This window comes from Rhinolophus ferrumequinum, chromosome 20, assembly GCF_004115265.2.
Source record: "Rhinolophus ferrumequinum isolate MPI-CBG mRhiFer1 chromosome 20, mRhiFer1_v1.p, whole genome shotgun sequence".
NCBI lineage: Eukaryota > Metazoa > Chordata > Mammalia > Chiroptera > Rhinolophidae > Rhinolophus > Rhinolophus ferrumequinum.
In genome coordinates, this window is record NC_046303.1 from 31,899,046 (window position 1) to 31,926,413 (window position 27,368).

Sequence of the window (27,368 nt, forward strand, 5' to 3'; positions counted from 1 at the left end):
AACCCTCCCAGCAGGCATTTGATAGGCATTGACTGTGCCCCCACCACCTCCCCCATTTCTCCAATTCTACCCACCATCCTGCACACAGTCTGTGAACTCTGGGCTGGATGGATAACTATTCAGAGTAGCCTGCTTCCCAGGAGAAGAGTTTTCAGTTGGGTGTTTTCATCATTAGCCCCAGATCTTTCCATTTAGTCGTCATCTTCCATGAATCCTTCCCAATAAATCACTGTGTTTATGTGACACCATATGAACGCAGCAACCCTTCAAAATTGGCCCATCATTTGGAGTCCCCTTTTCAGGCCTTTTTGTTTTTTTTGGTGGGGGTGGGGGTGAGCTGGCAATGTGTGTTTATTTTTCCAGTTTTATGAAGACCTAATTGACATACATCCCTATGTAAGATGTGCAGCCTAATGGTTTGACTTCCATATAGGGTGAAATGATTACCGCTATTAAGTTTAGGTTAAGTTTTCTATATGCAACCTATTATTCTACAACTCTAACACCATGTTTTGACTTTCACAATCACTCTGGTGTTGTTTTAATTGGTATTAAAAACATCTGTATGTTCATTTCCCACACGGCACTGACTTCATTTGGTATGTCTTCCTTTTTATCCTCACTAATGCTTCTATAACTTTCAATTAATGTATCTCAAGTATTCCAAATAAAATTGAATTAAAAATAAATGTTTATATGTCAATAGAATCTCTATTGTGTGGCTTTATATGCTCAAGTTTTGCAGCTTAAAGAGTTTGTATTTTGTCAATAGAATCTCTATTGTGTGGCTTCATGTTAAAGGTTTGCAGCTTAAAGTTTTTTATATTATGTCAATAGAGTCACTATTAATTGTGTGGCTTTATTTTATAAGTTAACGTTTTGCATCTTAAAAAAAAACTTTGTATCAATAGAGTCACTATTAATTGTGTGACCTTACATGTTGAAGTTTTGCAGCTGGGATAATTTAGTTGATTTCCTGGAGTATTCTGGATAAATAATACTGGGTTGTTTAATATATTCTTCATTCCACCCCCACACTTCCAAACTTATCTTTCAACTCCACCCTCCCCAACCCCTACCCTCTTACAACCCAACCCCCCTACTGCCCCACCCTCCTCACTTCTCCCCTCATCTTCCTACTCCCCCACCCCCAAACTCTCCCACCCCTCCACTCCCCCATCCTGTTCCCTTGATGCTGGCAGACGCTGAAATGATCAGGACACAGTTTGCACTTAACCACTAAATCTTTATTAATTGAATTATTATAACATCAATGCAATATTAGTAAATTGAGAGAAATAGAGTAAAGAGAATACAGCAATAAAATGCGGAAGGGCAGGGATATGGGAGAGGGGTAGGGGTAAGGGAGAAGAAGCAGGGGTAAAGAGGAGGGCTACTGATGGGGGCAAGTGTTCTTATTCATCATTTTCATTTAACTGCCATGAATATGTACCATCCATCATTATCAATTTCATTCCAGCAACAATTTCTCAAAGGGTATCTATCCACCCAACATCTCTCTAAATAAAGGCTTTGCTCACAATCTTGACCCCTGGAGTTAATACCCAGGGCAAAAAGCCTGTATTAAATTATGTATCCAATCACTTTTGAACTTTCTCCCACTAGGGTTTTATTCATTTCCAATTCTCCCAAAATATGTTGATCTCCCTGCAGTTCCCTCCAGAATTTATTGAAATCACAAGGGTAAAGGGTAGCAATCACAGAGTAAAGGATCATAAGTAAGTACACATGTTCACTTATAGAGATAGATCTAATACATAATCATGCTGTTTAATCCCACCCATTTAAGATTACTTAATAATCCCTCCCACCCTAAATACTTATGATTATATATATCCCCTATTACTTAAACTGATTACACAAAGAAATAAAAACAATGCGATTTTCCACAGACCACTTTGATAGCATTCTACAATCTGAAACAACAAAGAACTTTCAGTCCCAAGATGTACATTCTTTCTTCAGATGAAAATGTAGGTGGTTCCCACCAGGCTCGTCACCTCTGCAGGTGGTCCAACATTTCTGCCTAGGTCATTCCAGCAGTGTTCTTTGTTGCCAATCTTGGAATTCTATCCGATGTTAGATGTCTGTGGCGGATGACAACTGGATCAATTCAGGAGTCTAAGAGGTACCTGCAACCTTAAATAGAAATCCCGACTGCACTATATAGATGTGCCCCTCTTATTCTGTGCACCTGCTAGTTCACTGTGTTACCTCACCTGATTTAATCCAACTAATTCATCATTTTCCAGCATCTAATACAAATACCTCATTACTCAAACTAAACTGACCCCTCAGAAATGTATGTAAACTTCCATTTCAATAATCTAGCATGATGACCTTAGCTAGTTCTCTCTAGGTCTGCCTAGCAACGGGAGCTCCTAAATCTTTCTTGATTTTTTAACTAACACTGCAAATTTAGGCCAAAAGTCAATCAATTTTGCCAATTTGCTTCAAAGGGTTGACTATTGGCTTTGTTTAATAATTCTGATGTTGATTTATTTATCTTGTTTTTATTTTGCTCCCTTTCTAACTTCTTCAGATAGAGATTTAATTATTTTACTCTTTCCTTTCTTATTAAAGGCATTTTTGTTGGAAAATGCCAAAAATATTGAATGTATCCAATTAACATAAATTTGTTCAACAGCAACAAAATAAATCAACTTAGTGAAAGGAAACTTAATAAAATTCTGATAGTAGAGAACAATCAATTTGAGATTACTTATCCTTAACACTTACATTTATAGATAGTATATATAGCAAAAGAGCATAGTACACACTGCCAATAGATTTTCACAAGCTTTACTAAACAACCAAATGTGTGTCAGGTCTTCATCCGTGAGTTGTTAACCCATACCACTGTCTTCTTCCTGACGGTTGCTGTCACTGGCCAACTTCTCCAGATTTTTTCTTGCAGTGATGGCAAATGTCCGTGTGCACATGCCAGGCTGCAGACAACGACCCATTCCTAGGTCCTCTGCAGTTTAAAGATCAATTGACAACTGTAAATTTGACACAACACAATTTGAATTTAAATGTATGGAGGATGGATTGGTATCTGAGGTAAACTGAAGTGACGCTTCAAAATAGTCCAGAAGCACAAATGCACCATTTTAAAAGTAATGATGGACTCTAAGACACGAGTGACTGACAAGCTTTTCTGATTCCATTGAAAAAGAAAAAGAAAGTTGTTTTGGATTAAATAGCCAATTAGGTATCTTCTTTGAATTTGCATCCTTTTGTGTGGTTTTTAAAGGCCTAATTAATAAAATTGAAATTATATGATGTTAAAATAGAAGATTGAAGATGAACAGGATGAACTATTATACAAAACTCCAGTTCTGAGGAGCCTCTTATTCACAGTGTTGTAAGAGAAGTTCACAGTAAGGAAATATTTTATACTACGTTACTTATCAATTTTAATTAGCTTAACTCTAACACAGTAAGAATTGGATAGATAGTATTTTTGTAATTCAATGGAAATAATTTTTGAGCAGTCACCACTTTAAAACACTGTTAAAGGACACTACTAATCTATAGCTAAACATTTATTTAAGTATTTAAACATGCAAGAATAAGGGTGGATGATAGTGAATATGTGAAAGATGATGTTGATGAAAAATGAGACTTCACCATTAGACTCCTCTTCCTGATAGGCAATTTGAAATATGTATCATGTTTTTCTACTGCTTAAACTGTATTTTGGCAATTGGAGAATTTGTGCTCAAACACATGCTCCTTGAAGCCTGCCTCTTTCTTCTCTGTGTGTGGCAGCAAAATGGAGTCTCAGCAACCAGGCAAGATGGATGACATAAATCCTGCAGCAGGGTTAATGGTAGTAGTAAAGAATTAAACAGAAAGAGAGAGGTTAGACAGACTGTTCAAGGAAGTAGCAAGGGACCAGGTTAAAGGAAGTCAGGCAGTCCCAGGTTAGCACAAAGCATCCAGGAAACACCAGATGATGTCACTGGATTAAAGACAATGCTTGTGTTGTCTGTTGCTTTGAGTCACTGGAGTTGCTTTCTGAGGCCTTTCATTCATTGGCAGCTGGATTTGAAGCTTACTAAACAAATCCATATTCTCCAGACAGTGTTCAGTGCCCAAATTTCCCTTCATTCAAAGACATCCCTCCCAGGCATAGGAGTGTGGGTGTGGGTGCTAAAATCATTTCCCCTCTCTAAGCATCCTGATGCTACAGTTTAGTGAGGGGACTAATGATGAAATGCCCAGATACTTTATGGAGGCAAAGACGTGGACATATGTTCCCAAGATTTCAGGTGATCCTCTTCCAGCCCATTAACAACACTCATGAATATTCTATCTAAAGTACTAGGACAAGTTGGTAACATTAACTCAGAGTCCCTTTTTAAGAGTTGGGTACCGGATTTCAGAGTCCTTCTGATTTGCTACTCATTAGCCCTCAGATATGATTGAGAGGTGGTCACATTTCACAATATCTAACACAACTAGAGCCACCAATAGTCTCTGGTTACCAGGTTTAACATTTTGTGGAAGCCATTGCTGGCACGACGATGGTAAGGTGTAGTGAAAAAGCCAGAGTTCTTGGGTACACATGATTTGCACCAGGAGGTGAAGGCACACTCAACACACAAGAGTCCGTCTGAGATGGCACTTCCTTCTCAGGCCTGAGGTGTTTCTGTTGCAGGTATTTTGCCTGCCCCTGGGAGAACCGGTCGAGTTGCTGCTCCTTGGGAATTAACGGAACCATGAAAGAAGAGTATGAAGATGGTGAAGTTTCTAAGGGTGCAGCAAAAAGATCACGGAAGCCGTTTCACACTGCACCAATAACTGTGGCTTCCTTAATAAGGCGTCGGTCCTCCAATGATGTAAAGAGAGTACCGAAACTGCAAGAAAAGTCACGTCCTCTTCCTCCTTGTCTCTCCCTCCATAAAGAAAACAGCATTCCCTGTGTTTGCATCAGCTTCTCTGCAAATGTTAATCGAGGCTGCCAGGATTCGCTGGGAAGTCAACTTATGAATTTTAGTCCCCTTGGCAGTCAAGGTGGAAAACTGGTAATCTGTTTGTGAATATTCTGTTGCTCCCAGGAAATGGTGAAGAACTTTTGGTGCTTTTAGGATGTGTGCCAGTCCAGGGTGGCCCTGACCTTCTGTAGCCATTTCAGAGAGGACAGCCTCAGGTTGGCCTGAAGATGCAGAAGCCCAATTTAGCACACAGTCACTGATTGAGAAGCTGGGCACAAATCAGCTGAGGGCAGAGATCCTGAAAGACGTGACTAATTTACAGGGTGCTGTAGGATGGCGGCGGCGGGGGCGGCGGGGGCGGCGGTGGCGGCTGCGGGGGTGGATACTGAGGGACCGGAGGCTGGCGGTACCAATGCGGATTCCAAGTGATCATCACAGGCACGTACAGGGAGCGGCCATGTCCATCTCGTCCCACTGGGTACCAGGCGAATCCAACTGGGTAGGTCGGGTACGTGGCATAAGTGGGGTACGTTTGGTATCCAGGTAACTGAGGTACATATTCCGTGTATGTCGCCAGGTGAGCTTGGTCATCTAAATTTGGAATAGAGAGTCGAGGGTACTGATTCTGGATGGTGAAATTGTTGGGAGCTCGGCAGTCGTAAGAAACTTGCAGTTTCCACCCCCTTTTCACTTGGAGAACTTGGGCTCCATTAGGTGCAATTGTTGGAGTAATCAGCCCATCTTTCACATTTCTGGCCACGAAATCACGCAGAGCTGCCATTTCAGGTTCGGACAGTGAGTACACGTGTCCGCTGGGAATACTGTGTGCTCCAGGAATCATCTCTATGGTAGGGTCAACCAGGCGGTGATCTGGATAGACGTTTTCATCTACTGGAGTGTACACATTCTGGACATAGTAATACCTCACTGGTTGGTAAACTCTGTATCCATCCATTGGGTAGTAAAAGGACGGTTGTGCTGGTGGTGGGAGAGTTGGCGGTATTGGAGAATACATCCGGCAGTGGTAGCGGCAGTATTCAGAATCAAAGACGATCGATCGGGTGCTCCAGGTGATGTTGGGATCGTGTGTGCTCAGCCAGCGTACCCCTAGGACGACGGGGAAGAATGGAGACTGAGTCACATCGAACGACAGCACCTCACGGTGATCTCCCAAGTCGACTACCAGGTCGTGTGTTTCGTGGACAACTGGGCCCGATGCTATGGGACGTCCATCAATTGCTTCTACAAGTATTGGCCAGTCCTTGACCCTTAGAGGAATTGCATTCTGGGCAACATATTCGTGATCAATGAAGTTGCCAGAAGCACCAGAATCGATCATGGCTCGGACGAACAGGGTGTGTCTGCCCGGAAGATGAATCTGGAGCATCACTTGCAAGTGAGGAGATGAAGCATCATCTGGTGGGGACCTTATTATTTCTGGCCCGGTCGCTGAAGGTCCCTCTACAGCGGGGCCGGGGAGTTTCCCGCCGGCGAAGCCTTCGAGGCCTTGGCAGGACAGTTGTCAGCGTAATGACCTCCATTCCCACAGTAGAGGCAGAGATTCAGCTTTCTGCGTCTTTCTTTCTCTTCCTGGGTCAGGCGCATGCGGGCACCTCCCACAGGCTCGGTGGGATCCACCTGGTGGTGGTTGGTGACCTGAGGCAACACGAGCGCACGGGGTGGGGAGCGTGGCTTGCGGGCTGCAGCCGCCCTGGCCAGCCTTCTCTCGATGTGGATGCACTGGCCAATCAGTGCAGACAGCGACTTGGCAACTTCTTGGCGTGAGAGCTCCGCCTGAATGTGGTCGCTCAGGCCCTCGTGGTACTGGTCAATCAGTGCAGGCTCGTTCCAATCCAGGTCCTGGGCAATCATCTGGAAAGCATTGGAATAGTCGATGACTGACCCCATGCCTTGGCGCAGACGTCTGATTTTGCGTTTAGCAGCCTCTCGTCTCTGCGGGTCTTCAAATACGTGCTTCATCTCAGTCATGAAGGCTGGGTAGTTGTGCATCAGGTAGTGGGCTCGCTCCAGTTTGGCAGAGGCCCAGCGGGCAGCACGGCCGGTCATCATGCTTGTCACGAAGCAGACGCGGACGCGATCAACTGAGAAATCTCTGGTGCTCTTTTCCATGAAGAGCTGGCACTGGGCCATGAAAGGAACCAGCATGTCTGGGTTGCCATCAAACTTCTCGGGAAGGTCTTCTGGGCACTCTTCCTCTACGGGAGCAGGTGGGGCAGCCGCGGCTGCAGCACCACGGAGCTCGAGGTCATCCTCCTCATCCTGGGGGGTGGGCTCCACTTGCTCACGAAGGTTGGAGTTCTCCTCTGTGAGCTTCTGCACCTGGTTCTGCAGGTTGTTGTTCTCCTCGGACTGCCTCATGACCTTCTCTCTGAGGTTGTTGATCTCTTCAGAGAGATCGTCCCGGCGCCGTTCAGCCAGGTTGGGGATGTACTGGCCCCTCTGGCCGCTGTGAGAAGAGGAGGAGGAGGAAGATGGGGGAGGAGGAGGAGGAGGTGGAGGGCAGTCGGGCCCCAGGGTGAGAGTTGGGGTGGGAGGGGACCTCCCAAGTGTAGCTTCACTCCTGTGGGGATGGAGGCCTGGATCCTGGCCTCCTCTTCCGCCCTTTCTTCTTTTTGTTTTCAAAAGCCTTTTGTTTCTGTAAATGAGGATAATAGCATAAATTCAACATACACATTCAAAGTAGCACAACATAAAGATTTTAGCACTTAAAGTATTTACTAAAGTTATTTAAATACATGAGATTTAAAGTATCTCTTTACTCTACTTGCTTACATTAATAGTTAAACAAACAAAAACCCTGCAAAGAGACAACAGATAACGAAAAGCACCCTACTTTTTGATGTCCAAATGACTTTTTCATCCTCAAAAGTCCTCTGTTCATTATGATTCAACAATACATAACTGTATCAACAGCATGTTTAACTTTACTGACTATAATAGAATGTTGACACACTCCAAAAAAGTAGTTTTGTATCCAGAGAGCAGAGCAAAAAACTTTTAAGGCAAAGATGGCTATTGAATAAATTACAAAAAATAAAGCCGAAATGGTAACTGGTATTAGAGGAGTTACCTGAAAAATAGATAATATTCCAGTCAATAGGGAACCAAAAGAAGGGGGGGGCAATTAAAATCACAACGCCTGTATTCATCAACCACAGGGAGAGGGGGCATTCTGGCCAACCCGTCACCATACAGAGAAGGTTAACTTGTATCAAAATAAACAACAACTGTCACAAAACCCACAGGATTGTCTAAATTACTTTTCTGACCATAATTTGATTTCTGAAAGAGAATTCCCTATGGGACAGAAACGGCACTGAGCAGCAACATGCGTATGTCAGTTTTCCTCCTTATTATGCAGGCAATCAACCATAGATATTAGTTGCTACCTCTTAGCAGCAGCTGGGCTATAAAACGGGACATTGGAAGGAGCCCAGTAATAGTACACCTCAAACTTATAATAAGGATTTAATTAAATAATACACATACTAAACGTGTGGTAACTGTTAGCTGGTATTAAAAAGTAACCCAAAGGTAAGAAAACACAAAGGTAACTTTCTGTGCAAAGAAGTTGTTGGGATTAAAACAGGGAGGGGCTGCAACTATGACAACTTGGGCTTGCATTTCCCATGTAAAGATATTATTTTTTTAAATACTGTGTTGGTCAAACAAATCCAGGGTCTCATTTGACTTGCAGGTGACCAGTTTGCAATTCCTGCTTTTTAAATAAGATTGTCAGTGCAGTCCTAAATAAGATTGTCCGTGCAATCTGAAAGTTTGTAATTTAGAGTGAGATAGGGCTAAACTCCTAGGGGTGAATGGTAGTGAGGGGTCGGGGGAGATGAGGAAGGAGATTAAATGTTCTAATTATGGGTATGGTGATAATAAATCACACATATAATAAACCATCACATAGTACCTATGGACTTTCTGAATATAGGGTTAAATGTATTTAGAGTAATTTAATTATTTTAGCTTTCAATGATTTTTTTTTAATGAAAATCAAATTTTCCTTTCTCAAAAATTTTAGGAAAGTGTTCAAAAGTTTAGAAACATAATAAGGCAGGCCAACTGCCTATTCGCTGAATTTTAATTGGGCAGTCCTGGCCAACTGTTCCTCTCTGACCCATAAAGGCAAAAATGGATACCAAATTAATTACAAAAAACAAAACCACAAAGATATAGTGGTTTTACAGTAAGCAGAGTCCTTAAGGGACAGATTTACTGTGCATTTAACTTGCTATTTAATTATTTTAATAATTTAGGCTCCAAGAACAATGAATAATCGACATTCAAGGTAAAATATTCAAGTTTAGAAAAAATGAGAAGATGCAATTAACACATCAGTCTGACATTTAGCTTCATTTCCAACTCCTTAAACACAATTGTATTGGTGACACTTAGAATATAAGGTCACAGAATAATAAAATTTTTATTAAATTTTTAATAAATTAAGAGTATTAATATCCCATAAAAAATAATAAGCACAGGTCAGGTGACTCAGGTGCCACTTCTGTCACCTAGACATTAATACTTTCAAAACTTAGAAGACTTCTGAAAAGGTATTTACTGCATGGCCTGGTGCAGCCTGACCCAGATCAGGAAGGTTAAGGACCTACGGGTCATTTCCAGTTACTGGGATGGGCTCTATTGAGGCTCCAGGTCTGATGGTTTTAACATCTGCAACACAATAATAGGTCAGAAATAACAATACATTAGGAAATCAGCAAATAATCACTGAATTGTATAGAGAAACAGAAACATCAATAAGGGTTTAAAATTCAAATGTATTTTTCTAGACAAGAAGGTAGAAGTAAGAAGAGACTGGAGTTAGGACAATAAGAGGGGTTGCAACTATATAACTCAGGGATGCATGTGCCCTCCTCAAAGACATTCAAGTCTTTAAAACATTTTTGATCCAGTGCTGGTCAAGCAAATTCAGGGTCTTATTTGGCCTGAAACGCCACCAATTTGAGATCCTTGACCTTTACTATACTATCAGGCCTCAGGGGTTGTAATTTTGGGCTGGGACTCTAAATCCTACAAGAGATAAATGCCCAGAACAGAGTACTTTGACCATTAAACGTGATAGGGCAGTGGACAGGTAGGTTAGCAATAAGTGTAAGTAAAGTTTTAAAACGTTTCAACCGCAACTGAAGTGCCAATTCACTAGGGAACAGGAGCATTGTGACTGGATTTGATTCTTAAATGCCCTCTTAGTAGGAGCTGGATGGGGGGTAGGGGGGATGTGTTCAAGAGGCCCCATTCCTAAAACCTGAAAGGACACACAGCATAAAGCCAAGGCACTTGGGAGAGATGCCACCTTTACATATGAAAGAGCTCCGTGTTAGTCTACTTAGGAATTAAATACATACATTTAATTAATCTTTGGTTCTTCAAGATGACCTCTAAAATTCTCTATTCCCCCAACACACCAAAGAGCAATAGTTAACCAAAACCCACTGCACATTAAACATCCCAATAGGAAATGACACTTCATTAAGCAACTCCTAATTGTTTTACATTTTCAAATGTCTAAACTTCTTTTTGAGTGCTATGAGCCCTATTTGTAAAATGCCAAGTTCGTTAATATGCATATGTTACCATTGCTTTGAAACTTTTTAAAATGCAGATACAAAATTTTCAAGAGGAGGGGTGTCAGGGTGGCAAGGTAGATAAAAGGTGTCTGGGGATTTACTTAAAACTGTAATTATGATAAGCACGTGTTATCCATAGATTGTATACTTGGTGGGGGGTGGAGTGGGGTGTGACAGATTTTTGAGACCCAAATCCTCCCTAACAAAGTCCTGGCTCATGGTGTATAATATACGGAAGCAGTTTTTTAAATTTCTTCATTTAGTTAGAAACATAAACATGGTACACCTGACTGGTAGTAAAGTACACATTTATTTTATATATATGTTTAATAATGCCAGTTAAAACCCTCAATCTCTATTTTGTAATGTAACCACTTTATGTCACATTACATAAATTTTAAATATGACAATAATGTATCATTAAAAGTAATCCACTTGCCCCAAATTTTAGTTTTTGCTTTTTATTTTTAATAAAGCTAATTATTTTGAAAATTTTAAGTTAATTTAGTTGCTTTATATTTTAATTACAGCTTACATTATTAGAGTTTAAAAATGTATGGGTTTTTTTTCAGTTTGTTTTTTCTTAATATTCTGCTAAAAGTGAGAGAGAAGGGGAGCAATGCTTTGGACAATCCAGGACAGCAAAGCACCATAGGAAAAGAGCCAGGAGCAAGAAACCAGAAAAAACCTGCAGACACCAAAGAAAGCACGGAATAAACCAATTTACTCTGGTCATATAACTCATATTTAACGAACGCCTACCATGTGCCAGGCACAATTTATAAATATGTAGGCAAAGCTAATCCCCTACAGTTGAAAGAAAAAAATCCAGCTTCATAAGCACACAGATAAACACCTCATCCTCTCAAAGGCCAAGCCAAGCAGCACCAATAAGCCTCTTAAAACTCCTATAAAACAGTTTAAGTTGTTCTTATTTTGTATCCACCACCAAAGCATCCGATTCTAGTAGGTCCCACCACAACGGTCCAGTAGTGTCTCACAGAAAACCACAAAAAAACCTAAAATGTGAAAGTATTTAGAACATTTTATATATCACCTTAACTACAAACTTTTAGCTGGATTGCCTTTAGAGGCACCAACCATGTGAACTTAGACGAACGCTTCTTTATAAGCCACTACCAGTTTAAGTGGTGGGATGTTACTTAACTTAAGGAAAACACTTATAACTTCCATGTATAATTACTATTGTTATTAATTGTTCTTTATTATTCTTGTATTTATTAGACACTAGTGGATAAAAAGCAAAACCGGCACAGCAGAGAAACCGCAGGAGGGCGGGGCTGTGCAGCCAGACTCAGGCAGTGAAGGCGCGCAGGCGCAAAGGTAAGCCTGATAGGGGGTGGGCTAGGGCCTCACATTGCGCAGGCGCAGGCGGGCTCTGGAGAGGCGGGGCTTTACCCCAATCAAGAGGCGGGCTCAGGGAGGGGCCAAGCTTTGGAGAGGCGGGGTCTAAGGAGGAGCCACCGCAGGAGGAGGGCTCAGGGAGAGAGGCGGGGTCTGGAGGAGCCGCCTCAGAGGAGGTGGAGTCTGGGGAGGCCGGGTCTAGAAGGCGCGCTCTGGGAAGGCGCGCTGCAGAGGAGGCGCGCTCTAAGTAGGCGCTGGGAGGCGCTAAGCCCGCTCCAAGCTGATACTGCAGAGAAGGCGCGCTAGAATGGGCGGGGCAGGTCTGAGACTGGCTGCAAGCCTATCCCAGGATACCCCCCAAACCCCTCCCACCAGACTCCGACAGCCAGATTCATATTTCATGCAACAAGAGCAACCCCCCCACCCCCATCCAATCCCCCTTCCAATACTAAGTAAACCAACAGTTTCCACAAACTGTTGCTGGGCGCCAATTCGCGCCACCACTACAACCACTTCAATCAAGCGCAGCTAGGCAAGGCAGCCCGCTCTGCCACCACCAAAAGATTCCCTTTTACACTCAAGTCAGGGCCCCTCCACTCCAGTGCTATAGCAGGAATGGTATGGGCAGAATGTTAAATAATTATTTTTGCCCAGGGCTCCATTTTGTCTAATAAAATGCAGAGAACCGTCCTGCAGAAACATAGTGGGAGCCATTCCAAAAGGTGTGTTAGAGACAAAGGGTGGGGTCCCCCTCTAAGAAGACAAAAGTAATCTTACTCTGTAGCTCAGATTCTTCTACAACTGGTTTCTTTGTAGCACGAAACAGTGCATCTTGGATACCTCTGCAGATGTTATTACTTTGTAGTGCATTTGCAAGTATAAATTGTTCTGCAGCTCATGTACCTCTGCAGTTCCTGTGCCTTGTAGCGCAATGAAGCGCTGTTGTAGTGCTAATCATATCGTTTTTGTAGCGCTATTCTTCTGCACCTCAGATTTTATAGCGCATTTAAAGCGCAAATCAGTCTGCAGCTCATATATCGCTGCAGTTCATATTGGCTTGTAGCGCACTGAAGCGCCCATCAGTCTGTAGCGCAATTGAAGCTCTTATCAGACTGTAGCGCATCTGAAGCGCTTATCAATTTGTAGCGCATGAAGCGCCAATTAGTTTGTAGCGCGTATCACTTCGCAGCGCATTTGAAGAGCAAATTGCAAATTGGTCTGTAGCTCATGCCCGTCTGCAGCTCATGTCTGTCCGCAGCTCATGTCTGTCTACAGCCCATATCTGGACTTAGGTCCTGGAAATCAAAGCCCTGAAGGCTTGATTTCTCCACTGTTTTGGGGAACAGCCAGTGAAGGCATGCCAAGGTTTGCGTGGAGACATTCAGGGGCGCTACTCCATCTCCCGCAGCTCCCGATAAGAACGGGGAATGAATGTGATCTTAAAAAAAAAAATCCTCACCGCATACTCACCACGCGAGGACTCCTCTGCGAAGACAGGAAGGACGAGGTCCCACACCTGTGTCAGGCGTGGGCTCCACTGGGTGCTCCGCAGCCTGGAGTGGCTCCGGCCGCGAGCCCGCTCAGCGGACCTTTCTCAAGGATCGGTGGACCCTCTCGGCTGTTCTCCTAGGTCGTAGTCAGGTTTCTTCGACACACACCAACCGAAGTTGAAGCGCGTGTACCCGGAGCTCCGACTGGGAGCCTTATATAGGCTGAACAGAGGAGGGGGGCGCCAAATCCCAGCGTGCTCCGCGGGTTAGGGGGGCGGAGGTGGGGGAGCGGGGGCGGGAGGGATGGGGGATGGGATGGGGGCGATGGCCACGCTACACTGGCCCGCCGCTAGAGGGAGTACGGGATTAAGGAGGGGGTGCACGATGCTGATGCTCAACTGGCCAAGCTGGGAAGAAAGAAGAAAGGGAGGGGAGGGGAGAATCGAGGACGCCGGCCTAGCCAGGCCAAGAATGCAATTGCCCCGGTGGTGCAAGCTGGGCGACCCTTGTGCTTGGACAAGACAGGGTCGGGGGACACGCAGGATGAGCCCCGCGACCACTGGCACCTTCTTGCTGACAGGTTAGTGGCCCGCGCGCGACGGGAGGTCCCAGGGCCAACAGGCCGACGCCTCCCCATCCCCCGCCCAGAGTTTAGGTACCCAGGGGCATTTTCTGGGCGTCATCCCTTCTTGTTGCCCCGATCCCTACTGCACCCCTCATCCAGGACGCCTTGCACCCCACTTCCGGACCCTGTGTGTAGCTTCCCAGGCTTGACCCCTGGCCTTTTCTTTTTCTCCGCGCCCCCGCGGCCCCTCCCTGGCCAGAGCGCGCAGAAATTCCATCTCCAATATCCATTCCCAACCCTCAACCCCATCGTAGACCTGGTGGTGGGCCTCTCCCTGTCCCTGCAGCTAAGAGCTGGGGGTCGTTGCCCAGTTTTTCGGGGGGGGGGGGGGAGGGTCCATTACCTTGAGAATGGGTTCTGCGGCCTCGGACGGGAGGCAAGCCATAGGAAATGGGTATCAAGCTGCGTCCCCCTCTACACAAACACTCAGTTTTTTTCTTCTTTTTCTTGAATTCGATCGGGAGAGAACACAAAAATGCATTTGAAACATCTAATTCCCCTCTCTTACTAAGCGCATTTGTCGGCGGCGGAAATCTCGTTTTTCTCAGGTTTTCAGGATCAGGGGTGCAGAATCATGAAATGCTGGAGCTAAACAGGAGCGCAGGTAGGGTTAACCCGGGCTGAAGGCCAGAGACACTACAAACAGCACCATTTGCCCCACCAAGTGCTCCATTTAGAGAAAGCAAAAAACAATTAAAAACAGCTGTGGATGCCTCCAAAGAGCTTGGCGGGCTTCGGAGGCTCGCAGCCACGGCCTTTTGGTGATGATTACGAGAGATTTTCGCAGATACCTAGCTCTCCCTGCAACGTTGTATTTTTGTAAATCTTGCAGAGTGAGTGAATACATTTAGCCACGGCAATCGCACATTTAATCTTTTCAAGTGTATTGCCGAGATTCGGCCTCAAATATTTGTGTGTATTTCTACGTGTAAACGTATATTTTACATTAGAGAAAATTGCAGTGAGTTACAAGACTCATTTAGAACACTGATGAGGAAGGATGCATTAAAAAAAAAAAAGCCTTAAAGCGGATTTCCATTTAAGTGCCTCAAAGTGTTAGGCACTGAGAAAACGGACAATCTGTTGGTAATCTGAACACAAGAAGTTTAAATTAAAATGGAAAACCAAATTATCTACAACTGATTGAGGTTCCTGAAACATGGATGAGACATTTCATATTTGAAGGCTAAAACTGAACATATTTTAGTAGTATTGCTACAGATTATTTTATGTGTAGAAGATAAATAAGAATTTGACCCATTATAAATGATAGGGTGGCAGGGATCGCACTTAGGATCGCACTTAAAGCGAAACTTTCTAGGAATAAACAAAACTAGCACATTTGCTGAGATTTTACTTTTTATGAGAAATAAAATGTTGACTATTAGATATATGAATGAATGAAATATATTTTTCCAGGAAGTTGGGGGAACACAATTATAATTATTAGAAGTGACTTTTAATCTTTAGTCTGCACCCTTTTCTGCAAGATAGAATAATTTCAGGATTTCTTATGTTTGCCAGAGTACTGTTGTGCTGACTTTCGGACTTAGCTTTTTTTTTTTTCTTTTTAATCTAGAAAGTTACTTCACCTAGTTGTTGGCTGATAGATAGTCTTTGCTAAAAAGTGAGATGAAAAACCAGTATAGATGGTAGGGAAAATTCAAGTTTAAAAATTTATCCCAAGACTTGTAAAGTTTGAACAAGTTTGAACCAATTTGATTTTTTATTTCAAAATGTTAACCAGAACTTTTTCGATAAAATAAAGCTTTAGTATTATTTTTATCATAATAAAAGTAATTTCTGTTGTACAAAATTCAGGGGAAAAAAAAAACTCCAAAAAAATGGGGGGAAAAATCAAGAAGAAAATCAAGATCACCTGTAACCTCTTCATTCTAAGATAACCCCAGTAAACATTATGGAGTTTACTTCTTCATAGTTTATGCATATATATGTACCTAACTGATAAATATTTTTCAGAGTTCCATATGTATAATTTGTAAAAATTAAAAATGGGATCAAATTAATTTTTCTCCATTATTTTCTTTCCAAGGAGCCTTAACTGTCAAATAACACTAAATTTTCAAAGACTTTTTAAAGAAAAAATAATAGTGCTTTTTCTAATTCAAATTTTAAATGTACATAGATACTTAAAACCAGAGAACTGAGAATTTTTTTCTGATCTCACTATTCTAACATATACATAGTTATAATTTTGGTGTATTTCCTTGTGTTTTCTCTCCTTTACATATGAAATAATTTTTACTTTGCCTTAGAAATAGAATTTTCTATGAAAAAAATTAGTAGATAAGTAGTTTTGATAAAACTTTCTTATCTAAAACAACAAAGCAATATTAAAAACAAAATACAAGGTTAATAAGCAATGCGTTAGGTAACATTTTTGTGTTATCTAAAGGAAAGCAACAAAACATTAAAAACCACCTCCCCAAAAATTAATAAAGAATTTTAAACACTTTTTTGACATTTAGTATCATAAGTGAATTTTGGATTTTCTCAAATATTTGTTCCCAGTGTTGACTATTTATTATCCATTTTGCACAAGATTACATGTAAAGCAGAAAGAATTGCTAATGTGCATTATCTATTTTATAAAATAATAACTGGGCATTGTATTTGGACATTTTAATGAGAACTAAATGAGAATCCATCTTAATGAGAATTTGCTCTGGACCTATGAAGCTGTGGATTTACCACCTGTATTTAACTTCTAATTTAGTGGGAAAATTGTATTTCAAAACGAAGTGGGATTTTCACTTGTCAAATAATAACTAGACTTTCTATTTGGACGTTTTTACCTATTTTTTTTTGACAATTTGCCATTTATCTATGAAGCTGTTGATTTACTTCATGTATTTAGCTTAATTTCTACAATGGTAGGAAAATTGTATTTCAAAACAAAGTGGAATTTTTATTTGTTAAATAGTAACTGGACTTTCTAGTTGGACAGTTTATCTATTTTAAATGACAATTTGCTATGGACGTATGTATGAACCTGCTGATTTACCACATACATTTGGCTTAACTTTCAGTATGGTGGGGAAAATTTATTTCTCAGCAAAGTAAAATTTTCAGTGGTCAAATATTAACTGGATTTAGTGTTTGATCACTTTATCCATTTATTATAAGAGTTTGCCGTAAATCTAAAAGCTGTTGATTTACCTCATATATTTAGCTTAACTTCTAGTATAGTGGACAAATTGCATTTCTAAGCAAAGTGAAATTTTCACTTGTCTCTGATGAAAAAAAACTGGGAAAGACAACCTCAAAGAGGTAAAGATAACATGCATCCAGTTTCTATCATTGGTTTTCCACTGATGAAAACCATGCTCTAACCAAAGTGCTGAAGCTGTACAGAAACCTTGATACGTTAAAAAATTCTCAATCACACATTCAAATTGTTTGAGATTCTAATAAGTGCAGTATTTATAGAGCACAGTTTCTCTAAAATAACTAGCCACTTTGCTTTGTTTTTTCTTTTTTTGCTAACTGATCACTCTTATTTTATCTGACCCCTTTTCTCAAAACTTACCCTTACTTCAGTTCTAAACACCAAAGTGTAAATTCTGTTGCTATTCTACTCTTAGTGTAAAGATGAATAGATGATACAGATTTATGGGTCCGATAGGTTCTTCACTGGAGCTCTGTTTTAGTCTGGAGCTTCACAGAGATGTTAATACTATGATTTTGTTTTTCTTTCTATCCTCTCCAACCTCTCTAGCAGAGACAGACAGACATGACAGACAGACAGACAGACGTGCACGCGTGCAAAACATTAAGTTTTTATCTAAACTTAAGGATTCAGTTCTCTAGTCTGCTATCTCCCTGATTTCCAGAAATACTAAGCCAAAAGCAGCAATGCAAAATTGCGAAAAAGAAACTTGGATCAACAAGTCTTTTCAAATGACTATTTTTGTAATTGAGGTTTTCAGGTTGGTAGGATCAGAGAGAGTCTCAATGCTGTTAAAGCTGTTTTCACATGAACTGCCTCCAAGCAAAATTCTCTTAAGCAAAATTCCCTGTGTCTTCCGTTTTTAAAACAACGTTAACTATAGCAAAGACAGTACTGAATAAAAAGCTATCTCCGCAGTCTGACAGTAGAACAAATCTTTCCATCGGTGCTTCTTCTTCCCTTCTAGTCTTTGTTCTGTGTGCATATATATTTTTACATGGCTATACTCTTAATATGTGTATATTGTTTACACTTTGGTTTGAAATATCAGTGAATCTTTTTTCCAGCAAGGCATTTGCCAAGGCTTTAGGATGGTTTGTGTGTGACATGGTGTATAGACAATAAGATTGCTTTTTGAGCATGAGGCCAGCTGAACCTGCACCTGCCAGGTGTGTGGGTTACTGAGTTTGAGTCCCGGAGTAGTCCCTGGTAATGGATCACAAGGCTTTGCCTTGGTTCTGCTCTTAAAATCTTTATGAATGACTTTGATGAAGACATAGGATGTTTGCTGTGAAACCCATGGATGACTTGAAAAGGGTAACTGTTACAAATTGATAACAGAATGTAGGTTTAACATGGTATAAAATAGGCTGAAATGCTATGCAAAAAGGTATTTTATTGTAGTAAATGCATCATAATTCATTGATGTGTAAGGAAGGTTACTTTATATGGTGGCAATTTTTGAGGAAAAAGGTTAATGTGAACTAGTGGCACGATGTGGCTGCAAAAAAAAAAATCAAATTTAGATTCTAGTAACAGTATAGTGTCCATATGTCACAGAAATTAATAGTACCCTGCACTAATTAACCACATCTGTACCATTGTGTCCATTTCTGGCTGTCACATTTAAAGAGAGATGTTGACAAATTAGACAACTTTCAGAACAGTCCGTGGGGATGGTGAGGGGCCTGGCAGTCCTGTCATCGGAGGTATCCTCAGAGGATCTGGAAATGTTTAGCTTGAAGACTATGAAAGTAGACATAAAGTCTCTTCTAGTTGCTTCAGAGAGCAGAACTAGCATCAGTGGGTGAAAGGTAGAGATGGATTTCAACTCTAATAGTGCTGCTCAGCAAGGGAATCAATCAACTTAACACCTTTACCTGGTCTATTCTTTTAAAGTATCAGAAATATTCATCTTTCTTGCAATGAATATTTAATTTGAAGGCCATGATAACATTTTAGTGTAGGACAGCAAAGATACGTGTGATAGAAACATTTTCTTTTTTTTCGATAAACTGTCTGAAAAGCATAGTCCTGTGTGTTGCAAGTTGATCTCTTACAATTTGAAAATAGCTGCAACAGGGCCATTTAACACATTCCTTCTTCTCCTCTCATTCCATTTCAAACATGAAAATTTGAGAAGAGAATTAAAGACTTTTTTTTTCCTGCAAGGTGTCCTGGTCTTTACTTCCTTCCTAGAATCATTCCTTCCCTAGTGTTTCTAGCTCTCTGAGAGTAGGCTTCTCCGGCAGAGTGGCTGTGGATGCTGGGGTCACTCAGGGTTAAGGGGAGCAGGTCTCTGCTGGCCCCTGGTCTAGGACAGCTCAGCCCTCAGCTGGTGGAGACTTTTACCCAGGAGGAAATGTAGGGCAGTTCTCCATTCTGCAGTTTGCCCCCCTTATATGTCTTTGCAACACTTACTATGACCGGTTTTTTTGTGTTTTTTTGTTTTTGTTTTTTTTGTGTGTGTGTGTTTTGTTTTTTTTTTTTTTTTTTCTTTTCTGTTGAAAATAAAACCTTTCAATCAAAAGTAGTTTCTAACACCGTGCTCTTTTAACTTTTCTCCATTTGAGATTAACCTGGTTTCTGACTGCCTCAAGAATACGTTCTTAGTATCTCAGACATGTCTTGGGGCATATTTTTCTTTCCTGGCCATTTGCCTGTTGATTGTTTATTTTGGTTACCGTATCTAACTTTGAAAATGTGATGGCTCAAAGTTAATTTGTAGGGTATGCACACAGGACCCCACTTGTGAGGAGTAATAACCTATCACACTTCTAACTCCATATAATTTTCATGCCCTGGAGCCTTGAAAACTAAGGGGGCCTCCAATGAGAGATGTGAAGAAAGAACTTTCTTCAGTCATCTCTTTTAATCAACTTTTTCCTGCTTCTTTCACCCCTGCCTCTTCCCTCCACACCCAGAACTTTCATCTTCTCAAATTGTTAGGTCAGAAATACGGTCACTGTAACTCTGTGCAAAATATTATTTTTAATGTTGGACACGTTTATCTTTTATACAAGTACTATGCACTTTTGTGGTACTGTGATAACGCAAAAGGCAACTTCTGATGGCTCGCTTCCCAGTTGTTGAAGATGCCACAGGCGGTCCTGGGCTGAGCTCCTATTTCCGAGAGAAACGCTCAAGATGAGCTTCTGGCTTGTCACCGCTGGCTCACCTGAACGGCAGGCGGCTGGCTACTTGCAATTCCTTGAATGCAATGCTTGCTTGGGAAGTGTATAATCCCCAATGATTCTTAAACTTCAAGAACTTATTTCAGGAAATAAATATGAAACCTCAAAACATGAGTTGCTGGTGTGATTCCTAATGTTATAATCTTGAAAACAATAATATGTTAGTAAAGCTAACGTGCTATTTTCTTTTTATGTCACTTTGGTAGAATTTTTATCTTTTGTGTCTTCCTCTAAGAAATTTTGTGCAATTTTGATGCAGTAGCAGTTTAAATGTTTATTACTTAAGAACCACTCATCTTTTGCACATCTGACTTTCTACTTAATTGCCTTGGTGATCAGACTTTTAGACTAGATCTTCGGCATTCCTTTCCACGGGAATCGCCATAGCATCTGTTGTGACATAGAAGGCAGACTTTTTTTCCCCTGACAAATGAAGCTGCTTGTTTCAAAAATGTTTAGGAGTTAGGCAGCTCTGGTGTAAATTCTTTCCTATTCTTTAGCTTTTCACTCATTCATCTGGTCACCACTTTGATTATTATGGAGATTTGGGGTTCACTGCGAGTTTGAAAGAAGAGATCACAGTTAATTTTCCTAGTGTAGTTAAAGTGAACTATTTTAGTGCCCGATTTCTTCAGCAGTAGTCATGGAAGTAAAGTTGATCTTTTACCTTGGAATGCAGAAGAAAAGAAAAATACAGCCCAAGGTTGTTTTTTTTTCTCTTTAGGAAATTGGTGTTTCTCGCTGTGCAGTAAAATGACATTGGCTTTTCTCCCCAATGAAATAGTTCATCAGTGTAGCACCTTTAACATCTTTCATTTTCTGTAGTTACAGAGTTGATTCTAATCAAAGACCGGGACTGCAGAAGTGGGAACAGAACAGGTTGCTACATGTGCTTATCAAAATTTGAAATGTATGTTATTTTTTGTCTAGATGTTTTACTTCTGGGAGTTTAGCATACAGATACACTCCTGAAAGTGCTCAAAGATAAAGGTATAAGGATGTTTATGGTAGAATTGATAGTGATTATGAAAAAGTAGAAAAAAAATAGGAGTCATCTTTACTAACTAATAATTCTTTCTTTCTTTCTTTCTTCCTTCCTTCCTTCCTTCCTTCCTTCCTTTCTTTTCTTTCTTTTCTTTCTTTCTTTCTTTCTTTCTTTCTTTCTTTCTTTCTTTCTTTCTTTCTTTTCTTTCTTTTCTTTCTTTTCTTTCTTTCTTTTTTTTTTGTGTCAACTGGTTTTGAGTCTCCGTGTGAGTTGCCAGGGAATACATGGTCCCCGGCATTATGGAACTTTTACACTATTGGGGTTGACAAAGATTAATCAAATAATCACATATATAAATGTGCCTTTAGAACTATGATAAATCCTACAAACACTACTAGAATTTCTAAGTAGAGGATTTGGCCATGCAGGGGGATTAGGAAGGCTTCTTTGAGGAAATACTCAGAGCTGAAGAATGAGTAAATGTTAGTGAGGTGAAGAGGAAAGATATATTTGAACCAAAAGGAAGAGCTCTGTAGAGGTCCCTGGGCAGGTTGACATGGCAAATAGAAGGTGCTGGAACAAGTCCAGTGAGGTCGGAGCTGAGAGAAGGGGGAGCACAATATGAAAGGAGGCTTGATAGGAAGTGAGGGAGCACATTTTGCAGGACCTGTTAGACCACGTTAAAGAATATAATCTTTTCCCTAAAACCTATGGGAAGTCTTGTGAGGGGTTTAAGCAGGACATGATCAGATTCACATTTCAAAAAGAGCACTTTGGCTGCTTTGTGAAGAAAGGTTTGGAAGGGTCAGAAAAGGTTGCAGCCGACCTGCTGCAAGCCTATGGTAATCGGAATCCAGGATAGACATGATGGTCTCCTGGGGAGATGAAGATAGGAGGGACATTTTGAGGGGTAAACAGCAACAGGAGTGGGTTATGGATTGAGTTTGGGGTGGAGATTGGCAGGAGAAGATCTCAAGGGTGATTTCTAGATTTCTGTCACATTCATGAGGATGAATGGTGGTGCCATTCATGGGACAAGGAATGCCAGAGGAGGACCAGACTAAGGGAAAGATCAGGAGTCGTAGTTTGGACAGACGGAATTTGAGGTGATGGTAAAAAAAAAATTATGATTGAACCACACAACATAAAGCTATGCAGCCTTAAAATGTGATATCATGCAACCATGTTCGAGAGATATGTTAAGTGAAAAAATTGATCACTTTATGTAAAGAAGAGTATGGTGTGTGTGTTTATTTTTATATGTACACAAACATGTTTGCATGTGCATAGATTATGGAAAGATGCACTGACTCTAGGCAGTGACATTGGTGGGATGGCAATAGATACCTGAGAGGGAACTTTTATATTTTATATCCTCCTGGTTATACTATTTGAATGAATTAGAATGAGAATGTACAGCTTCTTTAAAAAAGAAAATTAATGGCAGTTTCAAGTAAACAGCAAATATGAGAGTATTTCTTTTTCAAAGATTGGAAAATCTTTTAACCATTATGTTTTTATTTGGGGCAGAATTTTTTCCTACAGTTTTTACTTCCCTAACCCTCCTACATTTTGCCTTTTAATCTTTTTCCACTAGATTGCACTATCACACTAGGTTTCACTATTACACTAGATTTCACTAGTTTCTATTCTGCCTTTTACTAATTTTATTAATTTCAAAACAGTCCAACATTTTGCCGATGAGGACATAATTGTAATGGTGTATATAATGACATCATGTATTATGTGTCCCTTTAGTTAAGGGTCCCACTGGTGCTTCTCATTTATCTAGTATTTCTGAGATAAAACCCAGTAGTTCCGTATATGCCTTGGTTGGGCTGTTTGAGCAAAGGAGTGAAACTACCCAGAGAAGTGGATAACCCTCCCTTCTACACTAACTATTCTATCAAATCAAAACTTCTTCTTTTATTGGCATTAATTTTCCCCCAAGTTTGATATGTGTAATGCAAAGTTGATTCTTAAGTCCAAGCACTTTTGTTTTTGTTGCATTATTTCAACAGAATTAATGCCTGAGTTTATGAGAGTCAGAAGGCACAAATATCAGTCTGACTTGCTTCTTATTACATCTGGCTTTCCTCCAAAGGGTTAAACTGCAGCTCTCAACCAGTGTGTCTTGGACAGCGCTGAATGAAGACTTGCTAAAAATGCCATCTTCTTAGCCCTCTGAGAGGCCATCCATGTACAGTGTGGGATGGTTGGAGACCCTGTTGCCTTTGCTCTGAGCTTCCTCCAGCGTTTACTCCACGCTGCCATAGAAATATTACCATTTTTCAAGTGCCTCATGTCTGGGAGGAAAACAAGAGAGTACTGTATTCTATAATGCCAACTATAGTAACAGTGAGTTTTTTTCATTTGAGCATCTATGTTTATAAATCACATTTAAAGAAAGCTAAAATTTTCTTCCTATTAGCTGAAGACGAAATGTAATAATAGCTCACATTTTTTGAGAACTTCATTGTGTGATAAGCACTTTTCTAAGTGTTTCAAATGCATTATCTCATTTAATACAATGTCTGGATGGAGAGGGCACTGTTCTGTCCCTGCCAGATGAGGAAATTGAGATATTCAGAAACATTGAATAACTTGCCCAGTGGACACAAATTGGGATTTGAACCTAGACACTCTGTTTCTAGAGACTGGTATTAAACACTACCTTTCTGTACTCCAATTTTATTTCACTCTAAAGTCTAATGTCTTACCTGGCTTGTGCTAAAATTATAAAATTCCAATAATTTTTAATTGTATTAAATAATTACTTATGTGTTATGTCCTGCCATGCTCTTCTGTTTTACCAAAGTTTGGAGGCTGCTTCTTCTGGCACTCTTGGTTTAAAGTCTTGCTGTTACACACCTTAGGAATATCTTTTCCTGACTCCCTTCCAAAGATGGGGTGGACAGTCCTCCTCAGCAAAGCCTATTTTCTCCAAAGGTTCCACCAAACTTTTTGGCTTTCTTTCAATGAATTTGTGTGTGTGTGTGTAGTGTGTGTGTGTGTGTAGTGTGTGTGTGTGTGTGTGTGTGTGTGTGTGTATACATAGTGCACGGGATTCATTTCCATGGGAATTGCATCAATAAGTCAGGGGAAACTTATTTTTCTATAAAGAAAAATAAATTGAAAATGACCTACTAGTAATAATAATAACAATATCTCAAATTACATTAAAACATATAGTTTACAAATTACTTTTCCATGTAATCATTTGGGGGTTGTATCGACGAGTAGATGACATGGACTTTGGAGTCAGCCAAGAGATAGGTTCAAAATCCAAACTCTGACACTTATCACACATATCACCTGAGGTAAGCTACCTAATTTCCTAAGACTCCTTATCTTCATTGTAAAACAGAGCTAATAATACCCACTTCACCCAGCTGATAACATAAGGATTGAATTAGTTAATCTATACAGGACCCTTAATGCCGTGCCTCGCACTTAGCACTCCAAACACGGTAGCTAGTGATAATGTCAACTGCCATTTCTGGTGAGAAAGAAATGTAAAAACAATATTTTAATATGAGATAATTTAAGAATATTACAGATAGTTGCATAAAGGAAGGGAGGAGAAAAAGTAGAGGGCAGGGGAGCGACATGGTGCCATAAGGAGTGGTGAGAGAAGGGAAGAGAGGTGAGGGGCATGAGCTCTAGATCCAATTTATAAAAACAAAGTCTGTGTCCACTTCTAGTAAAAAATGACAAGATGGAAACAGTGGACAGAGAAAGGCCTGACAGTTTGGTTCTAAGATGAGTGTGCTAATCAAATTAAGTTTCATTTTGCATACCCTGCTGTGTACTTGGACAGTGATGTGGGAATAAGTTACTTATTATTTCTATTCCTTAATATTCTGATTAGCTCATCAGCAATCAGTCACTATTCACAGCTCTTCAATTGCTTTTATTAAGCAGCGAGCAAACTCCTCCTTCCCCAGTCAGCAAATTATTCAGGTTTGGGAACGAGTAATGTCTCTTCAGAGAGAGCTTGCCTCAGGCCAGGAGAAATGTAGTCATGCAGCTACAAGACTCAGAATGAATCATAGAATTTTAAGACAAACTTGAAGTATTGTATGGTTTCTAGGGAATTTAAGGGCATGCCATCCACCTTTGGATTATTTCTGGCTTTGAGGACTGATGAGGGAGCATTGAGGAAGTGAATAAATTGTATACCTTGATATGCTAGCTAACTGTGTGAACATCTTCTTAGTTTGGGCTATGTAAACGCAGTATGCATGTTATTCTTTGCTTTTATGTTTATGAATTAGAGCAAAACTCACGTCCAGGTACAATGGTAGCATAGATTGTCATGAACCCTGTGAGCACAGTGGAGTTTCTTTCAAGATTCCTGAGGATGGTCCGTTGTCTTTGGAAAGAGTCCAAGATCTAGTCTATACAGGTTGACTTTTTTTTTTTTAACACATTAGAATTAATCTTGAAAAGTTATGTATAGAATATTTTAAATGTTAAGTCATAATTTCCCATGCTAACTAAGGAAATTTGTTCTCACAGGAAAAAAAAAAAGGCTTGGCCCTTTTCTAATGAAATCAAACTTGAAAGAACTAGCCTTTTTCAGTGAATATTCTGCATTTGTCAATGTCCAGGTTACAATAATTTTTATATAAGAAGTTAGATCTATGATCTTGGGCACGCCATTCAAAACAGAGTTATTTTCATGTGATGGAGATTTCTCCCTCAAGGTGTGAGACTTGAATGTTGAAGCAGACACACCATCCGTGGCATTGTGTCTTGCCTTTAGAGACATTGTCTGGTGAGTAGAGCCATAAAAAGTTGTCTTTTTATTTAGATTTATTGGACAGTGGTCTTCGGTGGTCAAAGTAGGACTTTATTTAGATGGACCATTATGAACTTTTAAAAAATGAATGTGCTCAAAGCAATGCTGGCCTTAGAATAGAGTGATATCTGTGGAATGTGTTTAAACTATTTTACCCTGCATCTACTTTATAACCATTGAGGCACCAAGTAGACCTGTATTTTGAATCCTGTAAAAGCCAACTAGACTGCACTTATCTAAGACCTGGAAAGCATGAGCAATGATATGTTGGTTCACCTGTCAAGGGCATGCGGTGGCATTAAATCTTTTTGCTGGGTTAGTCAGGTTCTAAAAGCCAGAGTATAAAACAAAACAAAACAAAAATCCCATAGAATTAAGTTTTCCTAGTAAATCCTTTAAATCATCCATAAACTACAATATGTGTAGTTTTGTGTATATAACTCTGAACAATAATTCTTATGCACACCACAGTCTGAGAACCACTGGCCTAGAATAAAGGAAAGAACAAAAGAGGTGCTGTCTGGACACAACCCATTCTGTTTTTATGGTAACTCTCCAATCAATGGAAAAGTGGATAATCTGTAGAGTGGCTGATAGCCTGCAGAATTTACTCCATTCTCCTTTAAGATCTAGCCCTTATAATCTTCAGACATGTTGATAGATTCGTTTGGTTTTGTAAGGATTGAACTAGACATTATACATGAAAGCACCTTGCTCAGGACCAGTGATGTGATAGATTGAAATCTAAATGTTTCTTGTCAGTGTTCTTTGGAAAGTTGTAGAGAAAAAACTGGCTACCTGCTTCTGCCTTCTAGGTTGGAACTTCCCATTGTCCAACAGGGACTTACGTGTTCTTGCAAATTGGCTGTATCTGTGGGTCAGTTGGAGGTGGGAGTGGGTGAGGTTTTCAGTTCTAAGGTTAGCCCTACATTTGGTGCATGTGATGTGACTCTGCTGCATATCCTATATACCCTTGGGTTCTGTAGGTCTTCTCTTGGCCTTCTAGAGTTCAGATTTGTGTGTGAGAATCACTTGATGAAACTGTGTAACCCACCTACCGAGACTTTCCATGGTGGAGGCATGAATATGTGTTTTTAAATTTTTGTATTATGGGTTTTTTTGGGGAGGGGTGT

The 27,368-nt window shown here is 40.5% G+C and overlaps 2 protein-coding genes across 14 annotated transcripts in view; one reads left to right on the plus strand and one right to left on the minus strand.

Annotated features, from left to right (window-relative positions):
* Positions 1-1,234: 1,234 nt before the first annotated feature.
* PEG10 (paternally expressed 10) lies at positions 1,235-13,684 on the minus strand. Its single transcript, XM_033088612.1, is given in 3 exon segments — positions 1,235-6,452; positions 6,455-7,620; positions 13,407-13,684. Coding segments are annotated over 3 exon segments (2,343 nt in total). The 5' UTR covers positions 13,412-13,684; the 3' UTR covers positions 1,235-5,280.
* A 141-nt stretch (positions 13,685-13,825) lies between these two features.
* Positions 13,826-27,368, plus strand: part of SGCE (sarcoglycan epsilon) — a 63,935-nt gene continuing 50,392 nt past the window's right edge. For 5 of the 13 annotated variants that reach the window (XM_033088801.1, XM_033088805.1, XM_033088798.1 and 2 more), the window contains exon 1: positions 13,829-14,017. In XM_033088801.1, the coding sequence (XP_032944692.1) occupies positions 13,909-14,017 (109 nt within the window). In that variant the 5' untranslated portion in view covers positions 13,829-13,908. Of the gene's footprint in view, positions 14,018-27,368 lie in introns of all 13 variants that reach the window. The other 8 variants (XM_033088808.1, XM_033088799.1, XM_033088809.1 and 5 more) reach the window with 5 other exon arrangements.